General features: G+C 37.3%; 1 protein-coding gene across 2 annotated transcripts in view; it reads right to left on the bottom strand.

The window, feature by feature from the left end:
* Positions 1–218: 218 nt before the first annotated feature.
* Positions 219–14,973, bottom strand: part of ALCAM (activated leukocyte cell adhesion molecule) — a 233,635-nt gene continuing 218,880 nt past the window's right edge. For both annotated transcript variants that reach the window (XM_060404234.1, XM_060404237.1), the window contains 2 exons: positions 4,180–4,295; positions 219–2,650 (listed from right to left, as the gene is read on the bottom strand). In XM_060404234.1, the coding sequence (XP_060260217.1) occupies positions 4,208–4,295 (88 nt within the window). In that variant the 3' untranslated portion in view covers positions 219–2,650; positions 4,180–4,207. The remainder of the gene's footprint in view (positions 2,651–4,179; positions 4,296–14,973) is intronic.

The raw sequence follows: 14,973 nt of genomic DNA, 5'->3' as shown, positions 1-14,973 counted from the left end.
AAATGGAGACATACATTATAGAAATCACCGCTTGTGAAATGGAGGACTAGCTGAAGTGGCCCACCTAACATAATAGGAAGGCAGAGACAATTTTATTTTGCTGCGTTACCTCTCCAGGGAGATGGGGACTCACAATGAGTTTTCAACTCTATAATAAAGACAACTACTTTCTATGCATCAACATCCTAGTTTAGACAAGAGGCAGACCAGCTATGAGAGACGTGAAGACATATTTCAGTTTTATTATTTTAGGTATAGATGGGTATGTTAATCCATTTCCAAATACAATTCCTGTAATCACAGATAGGGAGTGAACCTTGAACTGGCAAAACCTGTCTCCTGTTGTCAAAGAGTTAAGTTGGAAAGATGGAACCTCAAAGTTGAGAATTGGTGTATCATCTTTCTTCCAAGCCTTGCTGTGCTGATGGCTGCTGGCACACACACAAGCTTTCCTTTTTATCCAGGCACTGATCCACTGATAACAATGTTGTCTCTTTCTTCCCTCTGGCAAACTTTCTGCTTTCAGTCCATAGCTCAGAGTTTCCCATGTTCTGCTCTCTAGGTTCTGACAGCTGTTTTCAGACTTAACCATAGAAGCCAAGAAATAATTGTAGTATAAAACTCTCTTTCTATTGTCACATTGCTTCTTTCTGCAAATATATCTCAGGAGTTAAACTTTGAACCTTTGATCTCTCACACCAAAAGAAAAAAAATATTTATATGAAAGTAATTTAATTTTAGTGTTCATGGTTTATTATGGAAAGGAGGTGTTTAACATTTTTAGAATTTTTTTTAACAAAATTCTAAGATAAAAGAAAAAAAGAAATCACAGTATTTACAGAGATAACAGAATGGCATAGCCATGCAGAACAAATAACTTTGGTTTTTCCCCTTTCACTTTGGTTTAAATATTGACCAAGATTCAATTTTTGTCCTGCCAAATAAAACTTCAATAAATCAACGTTTAGAGGCAAAAATAACATTTTCTTTTTTCCCATCATATTTTATACAGCATTGAGTCTAATAGGATATTTTATGTATTTAATTCATACCAATACACTATAGGAAGCTTTTATTAAACTGAGTCACTATTGCTCAGACAGCAAACAGTTTACAAATGTACAACAATGTGTATTTCTAAATAATGCAAAAGTGGCAATGTATTTATTCCTAATCTTCTGACTTTAACCTTTATTTTTCATTGCCTTCCTAATTAATTATTCCATCAATCTAAAAACAAACACCAGTTTTCCTTTCCTCCCAAAGAACACAGTTCTATACCTGGAAATCTGATGTTCATTTTTTTTTGGATAAAGTTATATAAATACTGGGACAAAAATGGCCGTACCACGTTCTCCCAGAAACCAGGCTTCTACTTGAAAGAGCAAAGTTTAAAAGTCTAGTCACAAGTAGCTATTGGCCCATATCCAGTCAACCTCAAAAAGTTTTCATTTAATACTACCACCCTATAGAGTTCCTCCAGCATAAAACATGTTTATAAAGTTATAAATTTGAATGTAACTAAAGATACATAGACATTTTATTATTACACTTTAACATACTGCTTGATAAATTATGTACCAGTTAAAAACACTAAATGATCTCAAGGTGCATTCAATATCTGTAGCGTAGTTAACAAAAACACACACGAAAAAAATATATATTCTATATTCTGTGGAAAATAACACAGCTTTGATAATGATCACTGTTAAAAATCTCCAATTCTGACTGATATCTTTTTTTAAAGGAAATAGGTACAATTTTAAGGCAGTGGATAACCCAAAGGATTTAACTCCAATTTTCAATTCCAGTGATTTACATTGTAACCTATGAAAATGGGAATGTTAGCCATGAGTTTTCCAAACTGTCTCATACATTGACTTTTTTTTTTTGTTTGACAGAAAATAATTTACTAGCAGGTGTCTCTAAAGGTAAATGCTACCCAAGTTCTGTGTGATGTTTTTTTTTTTTTTTTTTTCAGAACAAGAAAAAGCATCAGTTTGGGAGTACTATTTATTATTATGTGTGTGTCCATATGTGTGTGTGATTGCTTCTGAGAGTCAGCTGGCGGCACATTCACAGAAATAGTTCATCTGGTGCTTATCAACCTGACTCTCTGCCTCCTCCTCCCTAGTGATAAAAATCAGTTTTTGATTAGGGCAATGTGTGTCCCCAATCTTCACAAGCTTCCACCTTTGGGATTTAGGTGCTTGTGAGAAAGTTTGGGGCATTACTGATAGCAATCAGAATCAGAAAGGTACCTGCTCAGATTATTCATATAAACAATTGAAATAAAAACATCACATTATACATCAGATTAACAGCAACTCCCAGAACAAAGCTTACAGTGTATAAAAATAGCTACGTAAAAAATTTACATAAAAGGCAAACCAAAAAGAAATTCTCAGTGCAGACATTTACAGAAAAAAATCAAACCAACACAACATATGACCTATCATCATGGCTGCCAAAATTTGTTATTGTTTGTCATTTCATTTCATTGTTTTACTTGAGATAATTCTCTGAAATCCCGTGACAGCTTGGTAGAATGAACTGCTTAATACTTGAACCATGAATTGCTATCAGTGTCTTTGTATATGTCTTAAATACAATCCACGTTCATGCTTCAATTGTTCTATATAGTTTTTTTCTGAAATTATTAAAAAAAACACAATTCAGGTAAGTTTTCACAATCACTTTTCACAATCAGTATATACTTTATACTAAATGTGATATTTCACAAGAACTTTTTATAAAACTCTATCATCCCTGAACCCAGCTGTAATCCCAGGTATTGTTGCAGCTCTTCAACCAATGATTTTTTTTGAATTGTTGAAAGTCTTTATTTTGGGGAATCTTGCTTAATTCTTATGAAAATTATAAGGTTTTCCAGGAAAATATTTCATTCTGTTTCTCTTCAGGTTAAAAAAATCTCATTTATCCCTTCAAATCACACCCCATTTTGTAGGCTTTGTATTTAAGCTCAATTTTCCTTTGAGAATTTATCTGATTTTGAAGAAAACAGAAGGCAAACTCTATGTTTATAAAGGATTGAGGAATGAATCCTAGAGAAGCAGAAATAAAAATCAGGTGGGAATGCTGTATGCTTGGCCTCCAGTGGAAAGCAGGATGGGGAAGGAATTCAGTTTTTACTCCTTTCACCTTATTATTTTGAAATTCTGGTTTTCAGATTTTAAAAATGTCTTATTCAGTCATTTTATTTTTTCTTTCCTGTGTGCATCCTTCTAATTTCAATTCCTTCCCTTGTTCTCATCTCCTTTATGGGGTAAACTTAGGTGACCTACTCAAACTGTTTACCTTGTGGTTTACTTACAATCAACCAAATTTCACTGTGGTTGTTGGGGACTTTTACATATATGAATAAAGTATGGTAACACTTATTCTCAAGGACATAAAAAATAATTTGTCCAAATGACTTCTCTGTTGGACTGGCTTGAGAGAACATAAATAAAAATAAAATGTTCAACCTGCAAGTGGCAATACCATGGAAACATACCTCCTGGAGACTGTCTTTAAAATCATATTCATATAGCTATTATATATAGATATATGCAATATATATGTATATATATATAAGATCAATATGTGCATTATACACAAATATATATGCATATATAGATACATACATATAACATACATACTATTTGGAAAAGTTGTGTGCACACACATACAAATTTGTTAGTCTTTTCATTAGAATGATTTGAGAAATGGCTGTATAAATACACTGATACTTCTAAGTATATTAAACCATTGGATTAAAATTTTTATATTTTAAAATTGTTCTCATAATTGCTTTTTAAAGTAAAACATGAGAATGGCTCTTACCTAACCAAAACATCAATTTATAAAATTAAGCTTTTTGCACTCAGCAAAATTTTTGGCATTAGACTGAAAATGCTCATTTTATGTTAAAAATCTCTAAATTGAGTTCAACTATCCTGAGGATAATGATTTTCTTGAGGACGGGGAGTCCTTTGAAATTCCGTTCTTCTGAGAATACCTTTCTGAATAACCAAAGTTTTCTTTGGAAAAAATCTCTTCCTGTTTTTAAAGGTGCAATTATAATGCATGTTAATGTCAAGGCCTTCCCTTTCATCACTAGAATGTTTCATATTTTCCTGGGGATTATTTTTGTAAACCTCACACAGTCTTACCCACCTGGATGACAAGTGGAATAGTTTCTCTCTTAGGCTTCTGTTTTGTGATTGTTTTCTTCTAACTTTTTGTTTTCTTCCATATTACCAAGGTCCTTGTTTACATGTTTTGATGCAGTCCTACAAGAGAATTAAATACACATTATCACATTGACAAACATATTTAACTTTTCTTAAAAACTGGTTTAAAACTCAACATTCAAAACACAAAGATCACAGCATTCAGGCACATCACTTCATAACAAATAGATGGGGAAACAGTGGAAACAGTGACAGACTTTATTTTCTTGGGCTCCAAAATCACTGTGGACAGTGACTGCAGCCATAAAATTAAAAGATGCTAGCTCCTTGGCGGAAAAGCTATGACAAACCTAGACAGCGTATTAAAAAGCAGACGCCTTACTTTGCTGACAGAGGTCCATGTAGTCAAAGCTATGGCTTTTCAAGTAGTCATGTATGGACATGAGAGTTGGACCATAGAGAAGGCTGAGCACCAAAGAACTGATGCTTTCAAACTGTGGTGTTGGAGAAGACTCTTGAGAGTCCCTTGGACTCTAAAGAGATCAAATGAGTCAATCCTATAGGAAAACAGTCCTGAATATTCATTGGAAGGACTGAGACTGAAGTTGAAGCTCTAATACTTTGGCCACCTGATGTGAAGAGCCAACAGATTGGAAAAGATCTTGAAGCTGAGAAATATTGAAGGCAGGAGGAGATGGGGACAACAGAGGACAAGATGGTTGGATGGCATCACTGACTCAATGGACATGAGTTTAGGCAAGCTCTGGGAGTTGGTGAAGAATAGGGAAGCCTGTCCCGTGCAGACCATGGGGTTGCAGAGTCAGACACGACTGAGCAACTGAATGACATTTTTAATATTAGAGTTCACATTAATGTATCGTTGAAAAGCAAATGTTTTTACATCAAATACACATATGACCTTAGGATGTACAATTTCACATCTGTGAGCCTTGACTGGTAATAGAACACATTCCACTGAAACTACCTTGGACTTAGGGTTGCATTAAATATATGCTAAAAGAAATAGAAGTCATCAGGAAAACCACAGTGATGGTATTTCAAATTATTGTTGCTATATAATTCCTAGTAGTTGTTATTGTTGTCCGGTTGCTAAGTCATGTCTAACTATTTGCAATCCCATAGACTGCAGAACGTCAGGCTTCCCTGTCCTTCACTTTCTCCCGGAGTTTGCTCAAACTCATGCCTATTGAGTCAGTGATTCCTAGTAATACTTACACTTTTAAAAATTATATAACACCAGATGTGTTTCTTGATTGAGGAAGCTGGGGTAGAAAATGCCATTTTTCCCTAAAAGTGAAAAATTTTAGGGAATTTGCTATGCTTTAAATAATTCTGTAACTCATTTGCTAACAATCACAACTTAATAGTGTTAATAGTGTTTAAGAGTGTATGCTTTATGTCCAAGTGAGAAAAAGACATATGGCTCATTCAGATTGGGACATTCATTATCTTTAGCCTAAATTTAATTTGTGATTTAAAAAATTTTAATTTAGCTTAAACTACAGTCTTCTAAATTGTTCATAAGCAGAAGATCAGCCTTAAATCCTGCCAACATGACTGAGTCCTATAATATGTGACAAGATAGATATGAATTTACGTATATAATATAAAGGTATATATACCATTATGTGTGTGTGTGTGTATATATATATATATATATATATATATATATATATATATATATAAATAATGTAGATGGATATATATCCAGTATTCTTGCCTGGAGAATCCTGTGGACAGAGGAGCCTGGTGGTCTGCTGTCCATATGGTCACACAGTTGGGTATGACTGAAGCGACTTAGCATGCATGCATGCACTGGAGAAGGAAATGGCAACCCACTCCAGTATTCTTGCCTGGAGAATCCCAGGGACAGAGGAGCCTGGTGGGCTGCTGTCTATGGGGTTGCATACAGTCGGACACAACTGAAGCGACTTAGCAGCAACAGCAAACATATCACAGATTTTTTGTTTGGAAAAGGTGAGTTTTCATTCTAATCCCAAAGAAAGGCAATGCCAAACAATGCTCAAACTACCGCACAATTGCACTCATCTCACACACTAGTAAAGTAATGCTCAAAATTCTCCAAGCCAGGCTTCAGCAATATGTGAACCATGAACTTCCAGATGTTCAAGCTGGTTTCAGAAAAGGCAGAGGCACCAGAGATCAAATTGCCAACATCTGCTGGATCATCAAAAAAAGCAAGAGAGTTCCAGAAAAACATCTATTTCTGCTTTATTGACTATGCCAAAGCCTTTGACTGTGTGGATCACAATAAACTGTGGAAAATTCTGAGAGAAATGGGAATACCAGACCACTTGACCTGCCTCTTGAGAAACCTATATGCAGGTCAGGAAGCAACAGTTAGAACAGGACATGGAACAATAGACAGGTTCCAAATAGGAAAAGGAGTACGTCAAGGCTGTATGTTGTCACCCTGCTTATTTAACTTATATGCAGAGTACATCATGACAAACGCTAGGCTGGAAGAAGCACAAGCTGGAATCAAGATTGCTGGGAGAAATATCAATAACCTCAGATATGCAGATGACACCACCCTTATGGCAGAAAGTGAAGAGGAACTAAAAAGCCTCTTGATGAAAATGAAAGAGGAGAGTGAAAAAGCTGGCTTAAAACTCAACATTCAGAAAACGATCATGGCATCTGGTCCCATCACTTCATGGGAAATAGATGGGGAAACAGTGGAAACAGTGTCAGACTTCATTTTTTTGGGCTCCAAAATCACTGAAGATGGTGATTGCAGCCATGAAATTAAAAGACGCTTACTCCTTGGAAGGAAAGTTATGACAAACCAGGACAGCATATTGAAAAGCAGAGACATTACTTTGCCAACAAAGATTTATCTAGTCAAGGTTATGGTTTTTCCAGTGGTCATGTATGAATGTGAGAGCTGGCCTGTGAAGAAAGCTGAGTGCCAAAGAATTGATGCTTTTAAACTGTGGTGTTGGAGAAGACTCTTGAGAGTCCCTTGGACTGCAAGGAGATCCAACCAGTCCATTCTAAAGGAGATCAGTCCTGGGTGTTGTTTGGAAGGACTGATGCTAAAGCTGAAACTCCAATACTTTGGCCACCTCATGTGAAGAGTTGACTCATTGGAAAAGACTCTGATGCTGGGAGGGATTGGGGGCAGGAGGCAAAGGGGATAACAGAGGATAAGATGGCTGGATCGCATCACCGACTTGATGTACATGAGTCTGGGTGAACTCCGGGAGTTGGTGATGGACAGGGAGGCCTGGTGTGCTGCAATTCATGGAGTCGCAAAGAGTTGGGACACGACTGAATGACTGAACTGAACTCTCTTTTTCTAATTAGTCACTTTGTGTGTGTGTGCTCAGTCACATCTGACTCTCTGCAACCCCACGAACTATATCTCACCAGGGTCCTTTGTCTATAGGGTTTTCCCAGCAGGCATACTGGAGTGGGTTGCCACTTCCTTTTCAATGGGATCTTCCTGACCAAGGCATCGAACCCATATCTCCTGCATTGGCAGGTGGATTCTTTACCATTGAACCACCTGGGAAGCTTAATTAGTTACTTAACTAGTAACAAATAAAATCTTAGTAACCTCAATAGTGGAGTTTTCCAGGTGACTATGTGGTGATGGACAGGGATGCCTGGCATGCTGCAGTCCATGGGGTTGCAAAGAGTCAGACACAACTGAGAGATTGAACTGAACTGAAGTGGTAAAGAATTCACTTGCCAATGCAGGACACCCAGGAAATGTGGGTTTGATCCCTGAGTCAGAAGATCCCCTGGAGGAGGAAGCGGCAACCCACTCTAGTATTCTTGCCTGGAAAATCCCATGGACAAAGGAGCCTGGCGAGCTATAGTCCATAGGGTCCCAAAGGGTTGGATGTGACTGAGCAAATGAGCACGCACACATGCTACTTCAATAAAATCAATAGAAGATAATGTACCCATCAAAAGTGTAAAATGAATGTTCAAAAATGGATGCACGAATGTAACTGGTAACTGGCAACCAGCTCAAGAAACAGAACGGCTGCAGATGCAGAAGTCCCCCGATATACTCCCTTCCAGTCACTGCTACCTCCCCAAAGGTTATCACAATCCAGATTTCTCACAGAATGGTTTTATCTGTTTTTATGATTTGTTATAAATGGAATCGTACCACATGTATTCATTTCTATCTGCCTTTTATTTAAACTCAACTTTATGTTTGTGATATTCACATATAATGTTGCAAGTGGTTGTAGGTTGTTTATTCTCATTACTGTATAGCTTGTTATTGGGCTGATTTATTTCATTGATGATGGACATTCTTGCTCTTTATTCTTTCTGGGATTGCACTTATGTTAATACATAAGTTAGACCTTTATATATGTCCCACGTGTCTCTTATTCTCTCAAGCATCCTATCTATCTTTTCCTCTCTGTGCTTCAACCTCTATGTGTTCTATTGATCTGTATTCTAGTTTGCTTCTCTTGTGTTCTACTGTGGCCAATCTACTTCTACACTTATCTACCAGAGACATATTTTTAATAACCCAAACCCTAACCCTAACCTATTTTTATATATTTTCAGACCGATTTTAGTATATATTTTAATATTATATAATGTAATATGGTGGCTTACACAGTGGCTCAGATGGCAAAGAGTCTGACTACAATACAGGAGAATTATATCATATTTAATATTATATTTAAAAAATATTTTAAAGTTCATTTGAATTTTTGACTCCATCTCCTTTGGCCATCTATTCTTTCACTTTCAATATATTATTTATAGTTTTATTAATATCCTTGTCTGTTAACTACAATACCTAAATAATGCACAGATCTGCTTGTCTGCTTTTCCTCTTGATTATTGATTATATTTTCTTGACTCTTTGTACATCTAGTCCTTTTTATTTTGCATGACACCATATACAAAATAACAGAAGAGACTACACACAATGTTATTTTCCATCACATAAGGTACCCCCTTTACTTTGTTAAGCAGAAAGGTGAGCAGATAGGATGACTTCAATTCGGTCAGGGTTTGAGCTAGGTTGAAGCTCAGTTGCAGTTTTAGTAAGATTCAGTCGACATGTGGTTTGTCCCTACCCCTAGGTCATGGCCTTCTCAAGCTTCTGATTGAGATTCTGACATGTCTCGCTTTCTCCAGACCTTAAACATAGAGAGATCTAGCTCTTCCCATCAGAGAGTCTCCACCCCAGTCTGCAGGCATCTGTCCTGTGACATTTCAAATGTGGTTAATCTCTTTAGTCTCCTTGACTTGAATGTAAACTCTTTGATAGTAAGGACCATGTTTTATTTATACCTTCTTGTCTGAATAAGGTAGGCACCCAAAAGATATTTCTTTTACTGAATTGAACTAACTGGCCTCATTACACTTCATATGTATTTCCTTTTACTGTTCCTTATGATATTAATGTTCACCAATATCAAGTCTAAACTAAAGAGCCTCTTGACAAGGCTGAAAAAGAGAGTGAAAAAGCTGGCTTAAAACTCAATATTCAAAAAATTAGGATCATGCACCTGGTCCCATCACTGCATGGCATATAGATGGAAAAAAAGTGGAGGCAGTGACAGATTTTCTTTTTTGGGGCTCCAAAATCATTGCAGACAGTGACTGCAGCCATGAAATTAAAAGATGCTTGCTCCTTGAAGGAAAATTATGACAAACCTAGATAGTGCATTAAAAAGCAGAGAAGTCACTTTGCTGACAAAGGTACATTAAAGTCAAAGCTGTGGTTTTCCAGTAGTCATGTATGGAAGTGAGAGTTGGACTATAAAGAAGGCTGAGCACCGAAGAACTGATGCTTTCAAACTGTGGTGCTGGAGAAGACTCTTGAGAGTCCCTTGGACTGCAAGGAGATCAACCAGTCAATCCTAAAGGAAATCAACACTGAATATTCACTGCAAGGACTGATGCTGAAGCTGAAGCTCCAATACTTTGGCCACCTGAGGCAAAGAGCCAATTTATTGAAAAAAAAAAAAACCATGATGATGAGAAAGATGGATGGCAGGAGGAGAAGGGGACGAAAGAGGATGAGATGTTTGGATGGCATCATCAACACAATGGACATGAGTCTGAGCAAACTCTGGGAGATAGTGAAGGACAAGAAAGTCTGGCATGCTGTAGTCCACGGGGTCTCAAAGAGTCAAACATAACTTAGTGACTGAACAACAACAATATAAAGTCAATACACACTCAGCAGCTTTTTTACAGATAGGTAAAATAGAGAGAATACTTTTGATAGCAATCAGCATAGTGATTGCTTAAGGGAAAAAGGATGACAGGGCTGGATAGGAAGGAATTCCAAAGGGGTGATGGGGTGCTCTATATCATGATTGGAATAATGGCTACAATGGTGTATACATTTATCAAAACATATTTTACCTTAATATAAAAATATATAGAGAAAAACTAAAGCATTATACTCATGGCCAAGAGTTGCAAGAATCAGGCAAAAAGTACAATGAGAAACTGAATACCATTCCCACTTCTAGTTCTACTTACCTTCTAGGTGGATTTAGTATTTGTGTAGGGATGAAGGGTAATTTCTGTGATTTCAAAAAATTCTATCAAATAGAAGGGGGTCTTGAGAGGAAGGGAGTGACTCAAATTCTAAGGAAGTTGTGGTTTTCAGGGCAAAACATAATATTTTTCAGCATATTGGTCAGGTAAAATTAGGCTAAGAATCACTGCTTACAGTTTGGTATTATGAAAAAGAGTTTGTTAAGAGTAACATGAAACATATTTGTAGGATATGTTTGTAGAAGAGTTGAGCAAATTCAAACTGATTATTTTTAAAATTAAAAAAAGGAAAAAAGTTTCCCATCTTTTCTTAATGCCACTATCCAAAAAAATAACTGGTAAAACTCTTATTATGCCTCAGTATGTCCCAGGCCCTGTTCTAAATGCTTTACAGATATTAAATTATTTTAGCTTTAGGATACCTCTGTTTTACATTGAAGTACACTAATAAACTTGCTTGTGGTTACACAGCTAGCAAACAGCAAAGCCAGGATTCAAACTCCAGTAGTCTGGCTCCAGCATCTACGGGCCAAGTTACACAGTTATACAAATATGCTGAGTGTTAACCACTGTGAAATGTGTTAAATAGAAATAAAATAGTGTTGCTGCTGGGGGAGGGAGGTATTCACTGAGTGCATGTATGTAAGATTTACTTGAAGTTTTTATGAATTTCTCCATTTTTGTTAGAGAGTCTGCTCTCTCTAACTGGGAAAAAACTCTAGAACTTACTCTGATTACTTTTGGGCTCAGTTTTGAGATTGATGTGGTAAAAATAAATATAATTTTATGGATGTGTCATTAATTTATGGAAATTATAGAGGTTTGAAAGCATTACACAGGTTAGAAATCTATCTACTACTGGAAGAGAACAAAACTTTATTTAAACCATTCTTTTGAGCAATATTTTCAGTCAATTTTTTTTTCTAAGTTGATTGATTTAAGGAAGGAGGTTAAGGCATTTATAAAGAATGAGCATTTCGGTTAAAATACAAATTATTACAGTTACTTGTCTGAAGAGTTATGTATCAGTCAGCTTTCCTATAATTTTAAAATGAGATACAATTTAAGTAATAGAATAACAAATTAATATTGGAAGAAGCTCTGGAGGTGACCCTCTTAATCAGTAAAGTGGAGAGAAGAGTCTTAACTCTGCGGTTAGTAAACCTGGGTTCTCATCCTCATGGGCCAAGTCTGAGCTGTGAGTCCTTAGACAAGTCCCTCCTCTTAAGATGTTTTCTCTTCTGTAAATGGGGGACAGTAGAGTCTGCTCCCAGGGCTGGTGTGAGAATAAATGTAGAGTATATGTGAAAGTCCCCAGGAAGTGACAGGGACTCACAAAACAATGGGGAGTCCTAGGCTGCTGCCCAGCCACATAGCTTCTGAGTGGCCAAAGAGAGTTCAATCCTCAGTCTCAACTACTCTTCTGTGTTATTTCTGTAAGTGCAGTGCTGTTAAGCATTCAAGTTGCTTTTAAGTAACATTTTAGAAGATTCTTTAACTTTTTTTGTGAGATTTTCCCCAGTACTATAAATTTGTCTCCAGGTCTCCTTGAAAGGAGGTGGGGAACTAAATCTAGCAGTGTCTTCTAAATGTGCCTTTGCTTTAGAGTTACTAAGAGATGGGATAGAGATGTTACTAATGCTACAGTGGAAATCACACTGCAGTATATAAATGTATCAAATCAACATGTGGTACACTTTAAATTTATTCAATGTTATACATCAACTATAGCTCAACTAACATAAATTTAAAAGGGGATAAAGGAGGTAGGAAAAGTGAAGGGGGTAGGAATGGCAGACATAGCCAATATATCATAATCTTGGAATGTGGTGTCATTTGAAAGGATACATAAAGTGCTGAAACAGAGTTGCACATTTAGAAAATAAAAACAATAGCCATGTATAATAACTCATACATGAAAGAGTTAATAGGACTTTAGGTTTTCCAAATGTAGGCATATGTATAACAAAATTTGAAAACTGAGAGGCAACATGAGGAATTATTAATACTTCCCAGTTTAAAAGGGCATTTTCTATGATTTCTACTTTATAGCTTGCCTGGAACACAGCGCAGAAGGGCACCAGGATCACAGGTATTTACAACTGGGACCCTGGCAGTGTGGAATTGCCACTCTCAGCAAACCTGCCATTGATACCTGTGCAGGTAATCAGGGTCATAACCATGAGAACAGTTATTTTTCTCTATTCCTTGGTCACAGCTCTCAGCAAAGTAAGCTTCCCCTGGGCTAACCTTAATAAAGAGTTAGAGAAGGAGAGGAGGTTTCTAAGCCCCATATCTCAGAAGGACATTTGTCAGCAGTTTTGGGGTTTGAGGAAGGAAAGAAAGAAAAATGAATAGTTGGACTTAAAAGTTTTGATTTGATATCCTTAGCATTTCTTCAAATGACTCTCCAAAGAAACTCTCTACCAAAAGAGGAAATCCTAACATCCGCAGTGAAAAATACAAGATAGCCTTTCATTTGGGCAATAGCAAATATGGGAACCACCATTATGTTAGTGGATCAGTGGATCAAAATAAATGTAACAACAGTGAATGCGCATGAAAGCAGGATGCCACTGGCATGTATTCAGCATCATGGTTCAAAGCATTTCCTTTAGGTGGGTGATTTAGGCATTTCCTTTAGGTGGATAATTTAGGTGTTTCCTTTAGGTGGGTAATGTGGTAACAGTATGGGCAGAAGCAGAAACTTGAGGAATAGGACTTCCCTTTACCTTTGAAACAATGATTAAAAAAAAAAACAACACATGAAATTAAACAAATGAAGTGAAATGCTAAAAGACGCTTACTCCTTGGAAGGAAAGTTATGACCAACCTAGACAGCATATTAAAAAGCGAGACATTACTTTGCCAACAAGGTCCGTCTAGTCAAGGCTATGCTTTTTCCAGTGGTCATGTATGGATGTGAGAGTTGGACTATAAAGAAAGCTGAGTGCCACAGTAGTGATGCTTTTGAACTGTGGTGTTGGAGAAGGTTCTTGAGAGTCCCTTGGACTGCAAGGAGATCCAACCATTCCGTCCTAAAGGAGATCTGTCCTGGGTGTTCATTGGAAGGACTGATGTTGAAGATGAAACTCCAATACTTTGGCCACCTCATGTGAAGAGCTGACTCATTTGAAAAGACCCTAATGCTGGGAAAGATTGAGGGCAGGAGGAGAAGGGGACGACAGAGGATGAGATGGCTGGATGGCATCACTGACTCGATGGATATGGGTTTGGGTGGACTCCGGGAGTTGGTGATAGACAGGGAGGCCTGGCGTGCTGCGGTTCATGGGGTCACAAAGAGTCGGACATGACTGAGTGACTGAATTGAACTGAACTGAAGTGAAATGCATGTATATAGACAGGCCTCCCTGGTGGCTCAGTGGTAAAGAATTCACCTGCCAATGCAGGAGATGCAGTTTTGATCCCTGGGTTAGAAAGATCCCCTGGAGACGGAAATGGCAACTCATTCCAGTATTCTTGCTTGGGAAATCCCAGGGACAGAGGAGCTTGGTGGGCTACAGTCCATGGGGTTGCAAAGAGACAGGACTGAGGGACTAAGCGCACAAAGAGAGATAAAAATGGAAATTTTGATGCTATCTCTTTCCACTGGAAATGTTTCAGTTGACATGTAGTAGGAGACAGCAGGACCATGGACAGTTCTGCCCTTTTGGGGGCCATCATCTTGTGACTGACTGAATGGGGACTCCAGCATTCCCACATTATCTTATTTTGTCTTTAGTCTCTTCTATTATTTATGCTTTGATAGAATAATGGGGCATTGTCTTTTCTTCCTCTTTTGGCTGCCTGCCAGGCTATGGGGTAGTGAAGGAAAAAGAAACCAAAGCTTGGATTAGCTTGACGTCTAATATAAGGCAAGAGGCCACATCAGCTCTGCACTTGAAAATACATCCGCCAACCCCTAGCACTACATAAAATGTCAGCAGGAAATTAAAGTCAGAGATGAAGTTTTAATTCCAAAGAAGTCCTTGTGAGGCAGCAAAATATATTTGAAAGTTTATATGGGATATGGAATAAGATACCACATGCATTAACTTGGGCAGGTAATATTCACTGAGCCTTACAGACTATGAAATATGTTTAATTAAACTTACCTCATTAAATTTTGAGGATTTCAGTTATGTAGTAATACAATAGAAAAGTCACTCAAAATGTACCATAAATGATCGTTCAGCCCTGTATTTTCAAGTCATTCAGCAGGGAGTCAATCTTTCCT

Source organism: Ovis aries, chromosome 1, assembly GCF_016772045.2.
Source record: "Ovis aries strain OAR_USU_Benz2616 breed Rambouillet chromosome 1, ARS-UI_Ramb_v3.0, whole genome shotgun sequence".
Taxonomy (NCBI): Eukaryota; Metazoa; Chordata; class Mammalia; order Artiodactyla; family Bovidae; genus Ovis; species Ovis aries.
Note: the sequence above shows the minus strand (reverse complement) of the source record. Positions and strands in the feature narration are given on the sequence as shown.